This window comes from Mauremys reevesii, linkage group 19 (assembly GCF_016161935.1).
Source record: "Mauremys reevesii isolate NIE-2019 linkage group 19, ASM1616193v1, whole genome shotgun sequence".
Lineage (NCBI taxonomy): Eukaryota > Metazoa > Chordata > Testudines > Geoemydidae > Mauremys > Mauremys reevesii.
This window is the reverse complement of record NC_052641.1, coordinates 6,629,396-6,645,483: the sequence shown is the minus strand read 5'-3', so window position 1 is coordinate 6,645,483 and position 16,088 is coordinate 6,629,396. Positions and strand designations below refer to the sequence as shown.

The following is a 16,088-nucleotide window of genomic DNA, read 5'->3' as shown; positions in this document are numbered from 1 at the left end:
GTGGCTTCCTCGCAGCTTTCACCACCCAGCGTCATGCATCTTCGAGTTGAAGACCCTTCTTTTTCCAGGCTAAAAGTCTCTGTTAACTCTATTGTTGGCGTTTCTGTAGCAAGCTGATTTTTACAGGGTGGAGTTGCTAGCCCCACGCCCAACCCTCCTCCTTTACCCTGACTTGGGACAGGCAGATGGCCCCAAAGGACCTCTCTGGTGGAGTTCCTGTGCGCACTAGAGGAGGCTTAAGAGCCTGGCTCAGCAAGACAGGTTAAAGGGGGCCCAGGCTGGCAGAACAGGAGGGCTCAGTGGTATCTCAGCACATCAGGTGGCATCTTAAAGGGGGGGAACAAGTCACACCAAGCATCACTCCACTGAAGTCTTACTAGTGTAAACCCAGTGGAAGCTCCAAATCAGGCCCATAGATCCAGGAGAATGAGTTACCCTAGATCTACAGACCCACACGTGACAACAGAACTCGTCTCCAGGGGGTTGTGTAGAGGACAGCCCTAGGGTCATGGTGAGCCAGGCAGGCTCCCCTCCTTCCCATTACACTTTATATCCCTGCACCCAAGGTCAAAGTCGCCCCGCTCTGCTCAGTGCATTCCTAGCAGATGCTGGACTCTCATGATATCACCTGTAATTGACCTCAAGGCTGCTCTGAGGCCTGAAACTTTCCCAGGCCACCTGGATGGAACCAGAACCCAGAACTTTGGCGTCCGGGGGCGGGGGTTTCGGGAGGCGCTGGAGCTTGGCCAGGGTGCCGGTCACTTCCTCTAGCAGCTCTTGTCCTACTGTCTCTGAGGCAGCCACTTCCTGTGGAGAGAAAATGCTGCCTTCACTGATGTGGCCAGTACCTTGCACCAGTGTGGACAGTAACGCACAAGTAGAGCTGGACACAAAATGGGGGGTTTCCAGAGAATTTTTTTTTTTCAGCAGAAATTTCAATACCAAGATATTTTGATTCGGAAATGATGCAGCATTGCCTCATGGGAGTTGTCCTTCAGGAGTCTTATGCTTCCATTCTCTACAGCCTGAGCTCATTGATCGGACTACATCACCCATGATGCAACAAGGTCCCCTACTTGGAAGGGGGGTGAGGCGTTATGGGAGTCCCTTGCTGAGGTGCATCATGAGAGATGCAGTGCAGGCAGGGAGCCCAGCCCATTGAGGAGAACAGAAATGTGAGGTAACTGAACTACAATTCCCATGAGCCCTCATGACCATGTTTCCAAATAAAAATATTTTAGGTTTCTTGATAAAAAAATCAGAATTCTCCTAGAAAAGGAGACACTTCTTATGAGACAATTTTGTTTAGTAGAAAACCCAATTTTCTGTCAAAAAGAGTTTTGATGGAAAATGTTTGACCAGCCCTCCCCCCACAAACATCCTGGACTTGACTGAAAGAATAGAGCTCAGAGGGGGGGTCAAGGGGACTGTCAGCTGGCATGCGGGAGGGGAGGATCATTTGTGTTTGGACAGCACCTAGCACACTCGGGATACTCTGGAAAACAAGGGATTCATATTAAGAATTGTTTGATGACACAGTGGGACAGATTCTGAACTTGGTAAATCTGAAGTAACTCCAGGGGCTTGATTCTTAGCTCTGTTTACCTGGTGTAAATCTGGAGTAACTCCAGCCAAGTCAATAGAGTGACAGTGCTGAGATCTCAGACTGGTGCTCTTGATTTTACCCCAGGATCGCTGAGATCAGAATGTGGCCCAGCCTGAGCCACTGCCCCCGGTCGGATGGTGACAGTGTACCTGCAGGAGGAGTTCCAGCTCTGGGTGCTCTCTTAGTGTCATCACCCCCTTGGGCTGGCTGGCGAGCACACGCACGGTCCTGGAAAACATGAATGGCGGCTGTTATGGGTCGTGTCCAGCGGGGGGTGGGGGCTGCCACAACTGTGCAATGGAGAAGGACCGTTCGCCCCACGCCCACGGGTCACTCAGGGAGGTGCTGCAGGCTCCAGTGGATGAAATGGGAGCTCACACAAGAGATGGGGAGTGAGGCCTGAGTGATGCTCCCACCCACCAGCTGGATTCCAGCCTCCCAAATGCCTGGGCCATGGTGCACTGAAATCAGCTCCCATGACCTTGTTGTGTGAGTCCTGTGTCATGGGCTCCCACTGGCTGTTGTGTGTGAGCTCTGCACCAGGCACTCCCGGTGCCCTGTTGTGAGCTCTGTGCCAGGCACTCCCGGTGCCCTGTTGTGAGCTCTGTGCCAGGTATTCCCTGTGCCTCTTGTGAGCTCTGTGCCAGGCAGTCCCCGTGCCTCTTGTGAGCTCTGTGCCAGGCACTCCCAGTGCCTGTTGTGAGCTCTGTGCCCTGTGCTCCCCGGTGCCCTGTTGTGAGCTCTGTGCCATGTGCTCCTGGTGCCCTGTTGTGAGCTCTGTGCCAGGCGCTCCCGGTGCCCTGTTGTGAGCTCTGTGCCATGTGCTCCCAGTGCCCTGTTGTGAGCTCTGTGCCAGGCACTCCAGGTGCCCTGTTGTGAGCTCTGTGCCAGGCACTCCCGGTGCCTTGTTGTGATCTCTGTGCCAGGCACTCCCAGTGCCTGTTGTGAGCTCTGTGCCATGTGCTCCCAGTGCCCTGTTGTGAGCTCTGTGCCAGGCACTCCCAGTGCCCTGTTGTGAGCTCTGTGCCAGGCACTCCCAGTGCATGTTGTGAGCTCTGTGCCAGGCACTGCCAGTGCCTGTTGTGAGCTCTGTGCCATGTGCTCCCAGTGCCCTGTTGTGAGCTCTGTGCCATGTGCTCCCGGTGCCCTGTTGTGAGCTCTGTGCCAGGCACTACCGGTGCGTGTTGTGAGCTCTGTGCCAGGCACTCCTGGTGCGTGTTGTGAGCTCTGTGCCAGGCACTCCCAGTGCCCTGTTGTGAGCTCTGTGCCAGGCTCTCCCGGTGCCCTGTTGTGAGCTCTGTGCCCAGCACTCCCGGTGCCCTGTTGTGAGCTCTGTGCCAGGCACTCCCGGTGCATGTTGTGAGTGCTGTGCCAGGCACTCCCGGTGCGTGTTGTGAGCTCTGTGCCAGGCACTCCCAGTGCCCTGTTGTGAGCTCTGTGCCAGGCACTCCCGGTGCCCTGTTGTGAGCTCTGTGCCAGGCTCTCCCGGTGCCCTGTTGTGAGCTCTGTGCCAGGCGCTCCCGGTGCCCTGTTGTGAGCTCTGTGCCAGGCGCTCCCGGTGCCCTGTTGTGAGCTCTGTGCCACAGCTCTGTACCGCCCCTGCCATTTCTACGGGATGATTCAGACGTCCCTCCACCCTGCTCTCCCGGGCTCCCCTTACAGCATGAGGGGAAGCGTCACCCACATGGCAGCAAACCAGGAGGACTCCTGCTCCTCGGCGCGAAGCAGGCGGCACAGCGTATCCAGAGCCCGGGGGAAGGCAGGGCTCTGCAGCACGTGGTCATGCCCCTCCTTGTTGGCAGCCAGGCAGCTGAGAGCAAAGCAGGCGTTCCGGCTCCCTCCTGCCTCCGCGCGGCCCATCATGGACACCAGGCCATGGATCTGAAAAGGAAACGCCTCCCTTGGTGCCTGGTCCTGGAGCAGCGGCTGCTGGGGGCAGCGCCAGCCTCCTCCCACGGCTGCGCCTGTGTTGGGTTCCCAGTGATTGTCCAGCTGGACAGCGTGGGAACGGCTTGACACTGTGCCACGCCATTGCTGGCTGCCTCCTCGTCTCCATGTGCCGGGGGGGCTGGGCCGGGCCGGGGTGGAGCAGTGCCCAGAGCAAACCCAGGCTGCCACTGAAAACGAGTGTTGGGGAAAGGTGCTGTCTGCTTGTGCCCAGAGCAGGCACAGCATGGGCAGCGGCAGGGCAACCCACCCCCCTGCTGCTCTGCTGCTGTGCCCAACTGACCTAGCCCCACGCAGTCCAGCCGGAGACTGCCAGCCAGCCAAGCAGTTTGGGGGTGGAAACACCTCTCCACTTCCCCCCACCCAACACATGGCAAAGGGCCAGGGCATGATGGGAACCACTACAGACCTGGGGGCTTCCCAGCAGTTTAGAGGGGAGCGGCTCCCATTCCCAGACCCCTGTGCTGTGCCCTGGAGGCAGGAACCTGGAACCGATCTGTGTGCTGCTCTCACAGGACAAGGGCCACAGCACGGACACTGGGCCTGTGCCCCTAGTTTCAGGATAAGTGGCACCCGCGCCATCCCCTGCTGAGTGTGTGTGAGCTGGAAACGCCCTACGCAGAGCCACTGGGGAAACTCCCAAATCTCCTCCTTGGAAACTATCCTCCTTTCAGAGCATGTGTTGTACAGACCGAGTTGTCCAGTGGTTATAGCAGGGGCTGGGAGTCCTGAGCTCTGACCCTGACTCTCTGGGAGACCTTGGGTGCAGCACTCCCCTGCTCTGTGCCTCAGTTTCCCCAGCTGTAAACCGGGGCTAATGATACTGCCCCCCATCACCAGGGGTTGTGGGGCTAATGAATGCCTGTGAAGTGCTCTGAAATCCTCCAGGGAAGGGCACTAGGGACGAGCAGGGGTTATTGCTACACAGGCTGCAGAGCAGCGGTGCTGCTGGGGGAGCCAAGTCTGGTGCACGGCTGGGGCTGTGGATTTGGGAGGGACACAGAATGCCCTGTTACTCTCTGGGGGCCCCTTCTGGCTGATTTAAGGAGCCGCACTGAAGGGCTGCAGAGGGGAGGATCCCTGGACTCCAAGTCCACCCCCTGCTTCTGTTAGGGCTGCCAACTTTCTAATTGCATAAAACCAAACACCCTGCCCCGCCCCTTCCCTGAGGCCCAGCCCCATCACCCGCCCCTTCTCTGAGGCCCCACCCCTGCTCGCGCCATCCCTCCTCCCTCATCCTCACTCACTTTCACTGGGCTGGGACAGGGGGTTGGGGTGCAGGGGTTGGGATGAGGGCTCCAGCTGGGGGTGCAGGATCTGGTGCGGGGCCAGGGATGAGGGGTTTGGGGTTCAGGAGGGGGCTTAGGGCTGGGGCAGGAGGTTGGGGTGTGGGGAGTGGTGTGGGATCGGGCTGGGGGCTCTGGGGTGGAGGCGGGGATGAGGGGTTGGGGGTCAGGAGGGGTCTCTGGGCTGGGGCAGGAGGTTGGGGTGTGGGGAGATGTGAGGGCTCTGGCTGGGGGCTCTGGGGTGGGGTCGGGGATGTGGGGTTTGGGGTCAGGAGGGGGCTCAGGGCTGGGGCAGGAGGTTGGGGTGTGGGGAGATGTGAGGGCTCTGGCTGGGGGTGCAGGCTCTGGGGTGGGGTCAGGAGGGGTCTCTGGGCTGGGGCAGGAGGTTGGGGTGTGGGGAGATGTGAGGGCTCCGGCTGGGGGCTCTGGGGTGGGGTCGGGGATGAGGGGTTTGGGGTGCAGGAGGGGGCTCAGGGCTGGGGCAGGAGGTTGGGGTGTGGGGTCAGGAGGGGTCTCTGGGCTGGGGCAGGAGGTTGGGGTGTGGGGAGATGTGAGGGCTCTGGCTGGGGGCTCTGGGGTGGAGTCGGGGATGAGGGGTTTGGGGTTCAAGAGGGGGCTCAGGGCTGGGGCAGGAGGTTGGGGTGTGGGGAGATGTGAGGGCTCTGGCTGGAGGCTCTGGGGTGGGGTTGGGGATGAGGGGTTTGGGGTGCAGGAGGGGGCTCAGGGCTGGGGCAGGAGGTTGGGGTGTGGGGAGATGTGAGGGCTCTGGCTGGGGGCTCTGGGGTGGGGTCGGGGAGGAGGGGTGTGGGGTCAGGAGGGGGCTCAGGGCTGGAGCAGGAGGTTGGGGTGTTGGGGGCTGCAGGATGTGGGCTCTGGCAGGCGGCTGAGGTGCAAGAGGGGACACCGGGCTGGGACAGGGTTTGGGGAGCAGGGTCCCAGGGGCACTTACCGTGGCTCCCAGGAAGTGGCAGCCAGGTCCCTGCAGCCCCATGGGCGGACAGGGAGACTCCATGCGCTGACCTCATGCCCGCAGGCACCACCTCCGCAGCTCCCATTGGTCACAGTTCCTGGCCAGTGGGAGCTGCGGAGCCGGCACTAGGGGCAGGGGCAGCATGTGGAGTCTCCCTGGCCGTCCATGTGCCTAGGGGCTGCAAGGACCTGGCGGCCAGTTCTGGGAGCCGCTCAGACCTAGGGCAGGCAAGGTGCCTGCCTGGGCCCTGGGCCGCCGCTGCGCTGCCGACCGGACTCTTAACGGCCGACCGGCGCCGCCAGGGTCCCTTTTCGACCGGGTGTTCCAGTCGAAAACCAGACGCCTGGCAACCCTGGTCCTGCTCTTCCCTGCGAGATCCTGGGCCAGTGCTGCAAACAGCCCAGGTGGCTGCTATCGATGTGACTGACAGATGTCAATCATGCCACTTGGTCCTGTGGTGGCATCTCTGTGTTGTTTCTACCATGGACAGGGCTTGTGGCCTGCTCCTGGCCCCACAGCATTCTAGACAATCTCCCCCACCCCCGATGCTGGGGGAGCAGGTCTCGCCCCCATGGCTTGCCCCCTCACCTGCCTCTCCTCTTACCATGCTGGAGACTTCAGGGAGGGCAAAGAGCTGCCGCAGGCCGAGGTCCGTATCACACAGGCGCCCCAGCGTGAAGGCAGCGTTCATGCTGCAGCCTGGAATCCCAATAGGAAGAGACTCATCAGTGGCCAGATGGCTCTCATGCGGCACCCAGGATCGCGGCGGGGGGTGGGGGACAGGAAGGAAAGACAGAGGGGATGTGAAGGATGGGGGCTGGACAGTTCTGCTCTGCATGGTTGGGGGTCCCCTACAGGTTGCCTGGTGGAGAACTGGCTGCTTATGCCACTGGTGATGGGGGTGTGGCCATTTTTCAGGCTGTAGAAGCCTGCAGAGCTGTGCTGCTGACTCACCCTGGCAGCCAGAGCAGGTCAGCCTCATTAACTCTACAAACACCAGGAAGAAGCTTGGTCTGAGGTTCTCTGTTTGTTAGTACAGCCCTTCCTAGAGAGTTGATATACTTAAGAATAGAGGCAAACTCCAGGGAGGGGGCTGAAGTTTGGGACAATCCCCTATTGCGTGTGTGTCATGTTTAGGAAAAGGGCTTGGGGACCCTACCCATTCACTAGGAGAATCATCCTAAAAGCTCATTTGTGTGGTTAAAATTCATACCCTGACCAAACTGCACTCTCCCACTGAGCCAGCTGACTGCAGCTTTGTCTCTCTGGAGGGGCATATTTCTCCATTTTCTACCATGTTAGACCTCCCAGCCTCAGGACTCATATCACAATCACCAGCCCTCCAGCCAAAGCCCAGGATGGAGAATGACAAAAGGCAACATATTCAACATGCAGAGGAGAAAATGTTTTTCAACAACACAACGTAAAATGGCCCAGTGGAACTGGCTGCTGCAGGATATTACTGAACCAGAGAGTCCCATGAGGGTCAGACACTTATAGGACTAAGGACGGAATCTTCAGCAACATTAGCTAGGACAAAATCAACCAGGACTCGCAACCCTCATGCTTCAGGACACAAGCTGATTGTCAGGCAGGGTCAGGAAGGGATTTTCCTTCCCTGGTACAGTACATCTTAGGAAGTTGGGGCCGTGTCCCGCGGTCTAGACACCCCATGCTGGTTCAGCGGCCAAAGGGCATTGGAGCAACTGCCTGACAGAGCTGATTGGCTGTCCCATGGCCGCTATGAGGATCAAAGGGCTGCAGGGCGAGTGCAGAGAGAGGAGTGCTCCAGCAGGGGTGGTGAGAAGCTGCCAGACAAACCCATGCTCCAAAGAGGCCAGACGAGAGGCTGGGGAAGCCCACAGAGGAGGAGAGGTGGGAGCTAGCTCCGGGAGCAGCAAGGGGGTGAGCAGGATGGGTCTGGCTATTCCAAACACAGGCCTTGAGCGGGACCCCAGTGGAGTGGCTGGACCTGGGTTCCCCTACCTACTCCAGCCAGGGGCTTTTGGAGAGGGTCTTAAACCTAGGTGACCTTGGGCTGATTAGCCCTGCTAGAGCCAAGGAACTTCCGACTCCCTGTCGTCCTGAAGGGGACAGAGACTACTGAGGACCTGCCCAAGTCATAACAAGGACTTGCCAAACACCAAATCAGGGGTGGTGACAGGGACAAAGCCAGGCTGGTGTAGCGCCCCCTCTCACCACAAGGGGGTGCTAACAGACAAAAGCCCCCATATTACAGGGGGTTGTTGTAATAGGGGGAGTTTACCACTTCCCCCTTCAGCATGGACCAAACCCCGCTGTCAGGGGCAGGGCAACCAGCCAGGGCTGCTCCCGAAGATACTTCCTAGGCTCTGGAATTCACTTCCCGCCCAGGTCTCAGTCAGGTGCAGGGTGGACTCGCCGCTCCTCCAGCCCCAGCCACTTCTCACTCCTCCCCTTCGAAATCCCTGGACCCGGGATGGGGAAATGTTGCCATGGGGCAACTGCTTTCTGCTTCTGCCTGGGCAGGGACCAACCCCTGCGGAGAGGGGTGCACCTGAGCCTGGAATGAGCAGCTCACACTTCTGGTTTGTGGCTGTCTTGGGCGTTTTGAGGAGGTGGAGCCTTTAAAACCTATTCTGAAAAACTGTATCTCAGCCAGGCAGATCCCCGAGACCCCATGACAGACAGACCCTCGGATAGTTCTATGGAGAGATGGTGATAGAGAGAACGAGAGATCTCCTCCTCGTCTGTAGATTGTCCCATTTCCTTCCTCTGCTTTGGCCCATCCATACAATCTGTTATGTTCTCATTGATCCTTTCACCACCCCCTTTCTGGTCCCCCGTGCGCCCTCCCTATCTCCACCCCAGGCACAGAGCCCTGGCTCATCCCAACCCACCTGCTTCCTCAGCCTTCAGGGAAGCGATCAGCTGTCTCAGGAGGTGCTGGGATTGGGGGTGGCCCAGCAGTTTCACGCAGCCCTCCTGGGAGCCGGCGATTCGGGCCAGCACCAGGGCAGCGTTGCTTGCTGTGCCTTCGTCAGCCGAGCCTAGCAGCGCCAGGAGCTTCTCAACAATCTCGTCAGCTTTCGGGGCTTGGAGCAGCCATTGCCGGCTGGGACCTGTTTCCACCTTGGGGAGAAAATGGGTGAACAGATGGGAATCAGGGGAATACCTGCTAGCCACAAATGGAAGGTTGGGGTGTGTGCACTCAGGAGGGGGAGAGGTTATCTGGGGCACAGCCTCCCCTTCCCTGCTGCAGCTGTCATAGCCTAGTGGATCTAGCACTAGGCTGTGACCTGGGTTCTCATCCCAACTCTGCTGCAAACTGTGACCTAGGACAAGTCACATCCTTGATCTATGCCTCAGTTTCCCCTCATGTACAACAGAGGAGAGTGATCCTGACCTCCTGTGGAAAACACTGCACTTCTCATCTGTAGATCTCAAAGTATGGTGAAAGCAGGAGGGAAGTGAATCCTGTGCACAGGGTAACCAGATGTCCTGATTTTTATAGGGACAGCCCTGATTTTGGGGTCTTTTTCTAATATAGGCTCCTCTTACCCCCCATCCCCATCCTGATTTTTCACATTTGCTGTCTGGTCACCCTACCTGTGCACCAGGCTGTACGACTGCCCCTCAGGGCTCTCCCTCTCTGAGTGCCGAGGTGCTGCCCCTGCTCTGTCTGAGGCCACAAGCTCAACGCACCCTGGAGCTCAGGCTGCTCTACGAGCCAGGGGTGGGATTGCAAAACCCAGCCTTGTGGCCTGCAGGCTGGTGCAGCCCATGTCCCAGAGGGAGCTGGCAGAAGCTGGCACAGGTGAGGCCTTAGACAGGCCAGCGGCTCTGGAAGGAGGGGCTGCCTGTGCTGAGCTCAGCCAGCTGAATCCCTGAATGGGCTTGGCAGGGGATTGCGAATGGACGGGAGCCTCATGCACTAGGACCCTCCAAGGAGGGATTCCTCCTACACAAACCTGGGAGCCGTCTGGGATGCCAGCCCCATGCCAGGCTACTGCCTAGGGCAAGAGCGTTCCTTACCAGGGAGCCCAGGGTACCTGCCGCGTTCATCACAGCCTCTGGGTCGTCCCAGGTCAGCATGGTGCTCAGGCTATCCAGGAGCCCCTCGGAGCCCGAGCCTGCCCGTGCCACCAGGCGTGCCGCCCCGCTCGCATTCTCGGCAATGGTGCCCAGGATGTAGGCGACGTTGCTGCACAGCCTGGTCCAGGAGAGAGCCAGTCAGGTCTTGGGGCTGTTTCATGTCCCACCCACCTGGCAGAGAGCCAGGGGTGCTGCTAGCCTGGAGCAGAGTGCTGGCAATGAGACCCTTGCACCAACGGCTTCTTGTGCAACCGTGCAAGGGCCGGGGACACCCTGGCCTGTCGTTGCAAGATGCAGCCTGCCCCAAGCGCAGTGATTCATGTTTGCAGGTTTGGGTTTTATTTGAGCTGGTTGTAGGCTTGGTAGCAAATTGGCCTAATATTTTAGGAACGTGGGTGCATGTTATACCACGTTCAACCGAACTCAGCCCCACTGGAGCCCTGCGCTGGCAGCAGCACTGGGGGCATTAGGCCCCAGCAGCGCCCTCTAGCTACAGTTCCCAGCATCCCCGAAGTGGTAAATCCGGGGTATTGTGGGTGCATTTCTCAGCTGGGCCTTGGGGTGAGGCAGAAGCCCTAGCGACGCCATGGCACCAAGTTCCTAGGGAGGGCAGGGGTGGGGCGGGAACTGGAGTGAAATTGAGCAATGCAGCTCGAAATCAGGGTGGAGAGAGAAGGGCAGTTTGGGCCTGATCCTGCAGGGTCCCCTGGGCGGTGCTGAGCATCTGCAATTCCCATTCACTTCGGCAGGAGTGGGGCGTTGGCAGGACGTGCTGAGCGACCGGCTGATGCTGGTTGCTGTGGTGTAGGGCAGGGAAACCCAGCCTGGAGAGTGGCTCAGGGCTGAGTGCCTGGCTCCCCCGCGCTGAGTTACAGCCGTTACCATGGCGGGCTCCTGAACTTTGCACCTTCTGCAGCAGGCTGATGGGTTCCTGAAACTAAGGGAAAGAGGTGCCAGGGCTCCAGCAAGAACAATACCGTTCCTAGCCCGAAGTGGCATCCTCCACACAGCCTGCCCTCGCATGCGCCGTACAGACGAGCTCACACCTTGCATGCGAGCGTAGAATTGCCTGCCTTACGAAATGCCACTGACAGCAGTGGTGCCAGGGCAGTGTGCCACCATGAAAAGAGGTGCCAGGCCCTGCACCTGACTGAGACCTGGGAAGCTTGTTACCCTCATGCAGTGACTTCTAGCCGGGAAGGCAGGAGTGGGACAAGAAGCCCATTAGAACCATATACCCATCCCCTGAAGGATCCCGGCTGGCAGGAGTCTGCAGATTGTATAAGCTATAGGACGGCCCGTCCAAACAGGCTGGAGGAAGGAGACAGGCAGTGACCCAGGGCAGGGAAGGAGGAAAAGCAATGAATGATTCTTCTACCTGTGAAGTTTCAGTACCTGGTACCATTTCTGGACCCTCCTGGGGAGGCAGGGACAGCTTACTTAGACTGGCCACTCTGTGGGGCAGAGCCTGTGTTCTATCTGTGTACAGCGCCTAGCACCGTGGGGTCCTGATCCATGAGTGGGGGGCCTAGTGCTACCGCAATACCAACACTGTACATAAGTAATACTAAGCACTGGAGACCAGGAGAAAGACCCACGCCTGGGAGAGCGGGGCACCTTCTTGGGGGGCGGGGTCTGTGGAGGTTTGGTGTAAATTCTTACCAGGTGCCTACCGTGCACTCCTGCAGCAGGGCAGTGCCCCGGTGCAGTGGGTGCCCCGCTCTGCAGGCACAGCCGCCTCTGGGCACCCACCCGGGCAGGGCCCGTGGGCTTGTCTGCACTATGGGGCTACAGAGGCATAGCTCCCAGAGACCTAGCTGCGTCGATGCCGGAGGTCAAGTCGGCACAGCGACGGCGCCCAGGAGTGAGTGACAGGCCGGTACTGTGCAGCGTGATGGACTGGCCTGTTGGGGAGGACAGCCCCCTTCCACCGGAAAGACACACAGGAGCCGGACTCCTTGTTCGTTACGCCCCAGCAGCGCGCTCAGAGCAGGGATGGGGAGGACGCTGCTCAGGGATGAATAATGCCCAGAATCGCACGGGGATTTTAGCCTCAAAACAGTTTGATTTTTTGCATGACTAAAACCCACCCAGGGCCAAGTTGAGCCCTGTTGCAAGCGGGTGTAACCCACACTGTCTTCAGGGGGGCTGCCCCTGCTTACGCCAGGGCTGCACTGGAGCCGGCGATGGGTTAGAAAGTAGCTGTTTCGTCGCTGCCTAAGCCACCGGGTACATGGGGACCCCAGCTGGGCTGCTGCCCCACGTGGTACCTGGGTGCGCTGCGAGCGCCCAATGGGATACGGCCCCGCTGAGCTCCAGCTCCCACACAGGCTGCTGCAGGGGCAGGCACTGAGGTCAGAGGTCATTAGCCTCTGTGCCAGCGCGGTGCCCAGCGTTCCCACGCCTCCAGCCTGGAGTCACCATTCTTCCTGTCCTGCGGCTGGCCTGGCCTCCGCTGAAATGGCCGGCAGCAGCCTCCAGGAAGGTTAAGGCCCCTAGGTGTAACGCCGCTACCCGACAGTCAGTGACCAGCCGTGGGGAGAGGGAGCTGTGAGCGTTTCCAGCCCGGCTGGCAAGAACAGAGCAGCCCCAGAGCCCAGGGAGAATCCAGCTAGTGCAGAGCCAGGCGCGGAGGGTGCCAGGCACGGAGGGTGCCAGCCGGCACGGGCAGCAGCTGTGCCAAACAACTGAGCAGCAGGGCTCAAGGGAGACGAGGGTTCGGCAGCTGTCTGGGGCTTTGCCATCACAATTGCACGGAGACTGAAACACAGGTCAGGCCGTGGCTCCGAGAGGCCCAGCCCCCACCAACTGGCTGGGGTCTGATCCCCGCTCGGGTTGAATGGCAGCGTCACACCCTGGAGCAGAGCCTGCCCAGCTCCGAGCCTGTTTGCTTCCTTTGTAGCTGTGCACCGGGTGTAACAGCCTAAACGGGGCTGTACGCTGCCCTCCGAATGGGAGCCATTTATCTCCCCAGGGCCTGTTAAGGGGGTTGGTCACAACCCTGCAAGAGCAAACAGCAGAGCGGGAGGCGCCCATTGTGCAGTCTCCGTGGGACACAGGGTCTGGGGATTAGCGCGCAGGAGCGTGGGGCCCAGATCCTAGGCTTCGGGAGGAAACTTTCCCTTGATTCCTATGGGCTTTGGCTGGGGTGCTCAACACTTAGGCTTGACTGTGCTCAGTGAACAGAGAGGCTGCTCAATGTCCTGTTTAACCGCTAACCCCCACCCCCTCCGTGTCTTCCACTGCACATCCTCTGTCCCGCCCACTGCAAGTACCAACATGCTCTCCACACACTGGCGGGTATGTGGGTTTACTCTAGATTTACACTCCAGTAACTACATATATGTCTATGGCGAGGCAGTCCCCTGCCTTATTCACTATGGACCCCATGCTGCCGGTAAGGATGGTTAGTGTTTTCTTCTTACAGCCCCAGCTCCTGGAGTCATGTGAGTAGGTGAGACTGGCAACTGTCATGTGGGGAAAAGAAGTCTCTTAGTGGTTGCAGAGCAGAGCTGGAAAACGTAGCAAACCCCAGCAGGCCAATAAACAGAGTCCAACTGTATTATCTTTAAAGTCCCCTGGATTTAAAGCAATCTCATGAGCTGAATGAGGCAAAGAGCCTGTCGAAAATGGTATAGGCCCATCTGGTTAAAGACTGAACTGGAATGTAGACACAGTAAGGGCAGAGTTAAGGTCACCAGGACAAACTGATCTTCGGCATTTCCTGATGTTTTAGCACTTTACTCTGCCACTTTAACATCCCTTTATGGACTTTTTGTGGGTGGAATGTTCCTGTTTTATTTTTTAAAGGAAAATGATAAAACAGTGAATTCCCATCACATGCTGGAGAGAATCATAGAACCGTAGGTTCAGAAGGGACCGCAAGGGTCAGCTAATCTAAACCCCACAGATCCGAAGACCACTGTGTCCTGCATCAGATGGTCCCTCGGTCAGGGCATCTGAACTGCCCTGCCTCAGTCAATGCATCTATTCAGGGACCACATGGAATGAGGCAGGGTGGATCTGGCTGTGCTAGGCTAGGAGGGTCCAGTCTGGGTCCATCTCTCGTTAGAAGCAGCCGCCATAGAAGTGGATGGTGTGTGCGAGCAGGGGAGTCACAGAAAAGCACACCGTGTCACATGGGTATCCACACTACGCCGTACATGGGGAATAGTCCCCCACTCACTCACTCACCTCACTTTGGGAGCAGCCAGGAGTCTACACAGAGCCCCCAGATACTCTTCGCACTCAGCGTCTCCCAAGAGACCCTCCAGCATGCCTTCTTTGTCCTTGTGCAGCTCAGCCACTAGGCCCTGCACGGCCTGCAGCACCTGCTGCGGGTCTGGGGAAAGCAGCAGGGGGAAGGAGCTGCACATTTCAGCAGCGTCCTCAGCAGGAACAAGATCAAGAGCAAACTTCCCAAGAAGCCAGGATCTATGGGAGCCACCAGAGATGTCGAGTCAGGCAGCTGCAAAGCTTCATCCAGGCAGGTGGCTGAAAGGACAGAACTGCTACCAGGAACTCCAGTGATCTTCCTCCTTGGAAAAGACATGGGAGCAAACCGGACCTGGACAGTGGTCACTTCCAGCTCCTTTCTTCTGCATTTCTTCCAGATCTCTCTCCAGCTCACTGACGTTTCATTATCCCATCCTGGCTGCAGCCGGATGCCCACAAAAGTGCTGCCTGGGTCTCAGATTACCAGTGTAGCTAGATGATTGCATGAGGGCGTGTAGATATACAGACCATGAAGGGAACAAAACCCACACTCAGGAACTCACTGCAGTCTTCAAAGGAAAGGATAAAGCTGCCCTGGCACCTCCCGTTGGGTAGGAAACACCAAGCGGGGGTTCAGCAATCCCAGAGCCGCTTGCCTCCAGGTCTGTTCTTTCCCCTGCCCCTTCTCCCAGCTGTTTCTCTCTGTAGCACTAGGTGGATCAGGAAGCAGCAGTCACAGAGTCACAGCCAGGAAAGAGAAAGTGCAAACCCAGGAGTTTGCATCCTGTGAAGTTTTTCCTAGTGCCTTGCCTGTTCCTTTCTCCTTTCAGCCTGGCTCCCTGCACCCAATGCCCCAGGGCCGGCGTGTGTACACATCTCAGGACTGCCAGCATTCCGGGGCAGAGGGACCTTTCAGATCACAGAAGATTGATGTCCCATGCCGCCAATCAAAGGGAAGCCCTGTCTGGGGAGGGAAGGCCCTTAGCTACTCCAGTTAGTTACGGTAGTTGTCAGTTGCTTTGTTGTCATGCCGTATTTAAAGGGGAACACCCCTGTAAGAATAGGCACAAAAACACTGTAAACCAACTCTCGCCTGCCGATGGAAATATACATTAAGGAAATAATGGACAGAGGGGAAGCCAATATTTCCTGCTATAAAAGCCAACATTCCCACTGAAAGCAGGAAAGAATTTTCCATCACTGACAAAGAGACAGCGAACAAAGGCCCCAATCCTGCAGTCGACGCCACACATCCCATGCAGGGTCAGGGTGTAAATGATTTTGTCCCATGGGCCTGCTGTCAGATGCGTCTGTTGCCCTGTGCAGGTGATGTAGTGCTTGCTGGGGAGAAGGCAGAGAACAGCAGGCCGCTTCCCTTTTGAATGAGAATCTCTCATTCAGAACTAGTGATCCTGGTTTATTTTGTTTCTGAGGGGGTAGGGTGGTGAATGGGATTGTGTGACCATTCTCTGCACCAGCAGGGAAGAGATGAAATCTCCATGTATGAAATGGATGCCCTGCACCTTGGGTTGGCATGTGCACCCAGCATGTAACAGGTGACTGGTGGTGTGTCTCTCTTTGCAGGAGGCAGGCAGGAGAGAATCAGGACAGGAGCCCTCTGTAACTGAACAATGAGTGTCCTTCCTTGTGTTACTAATCATGCAACCCACTGGCCAGTGCCTGGTGTGTCCCCTCTGACCCCAGTCCCCCCAGCTCCAGCACCCGGCTCCTTGGTTCAAGCTGTGAAGCCTCCCCCATTTGCTCTGCAGGCCCTGGTCCGACAGTCGCTCCGGAGAGGGATCAGACAGAGGAGAAGGTCCAACACCTAAATCCTTTCCCCGCCCTGCGCCCTGGTTCTGCAGACAGTCCCGCGGGTGCTTGGCGCTGCGGCTTGTCTGAGGTCCGCTGGGGCACTGGTGGGTACCTGGCAGACTCGGGCCCTCAATTACCCTGATCGCCACGGGGCCTGGGCGGGGGGGGGGTCTGTCTC

At 58.2% G+C, this 16,088-nt stretch overlaps 1 protein-coding gene across 1 annotated transcript in view; it reads right to left on the bottom strand.

Annotated features, from left to right (window-relative positions):
• The window catches only part of LOC120386627, a 29,024-nt gene extending 13,783 nt beyond the window's left edge, over positions 1-15,241 (bottom strand). Inside the window, exons 1-7 of the mRNA XM_039506090.1 lie at positions 14,078-15,241; positions 9,824-10,001; positions 8,689-8,920; positions 6,414-6,508; positions 3,291-3,487; positions 1,756-1,834; positions 629-807 (exon numbers count right to left, since the gene is read on the bottom strand). Of these exons, the coding sequence (XP_039362024.1) occupies positions 629-807; positions 1,756-1,834; positions 3,291-3,487; positions 6,414-6,508; positions 8,689-8,920; positions 9,824-10,001; positions 14,078-14,259 (1,142 nt within the window). The 5' untranslated portion in view covers positions 14,260-15,241. The remainder of the gene's footprint in view (positions 1-628; positions 808-1,755; positions 1,835-3,290; positions 3,488-6,413; positions 6,509-8,688; positions 8,921-9,823; positions 10,002-14,077) is intronic.
• Positions 15,242-16,088: the final 847 nt, after the last annotated feature.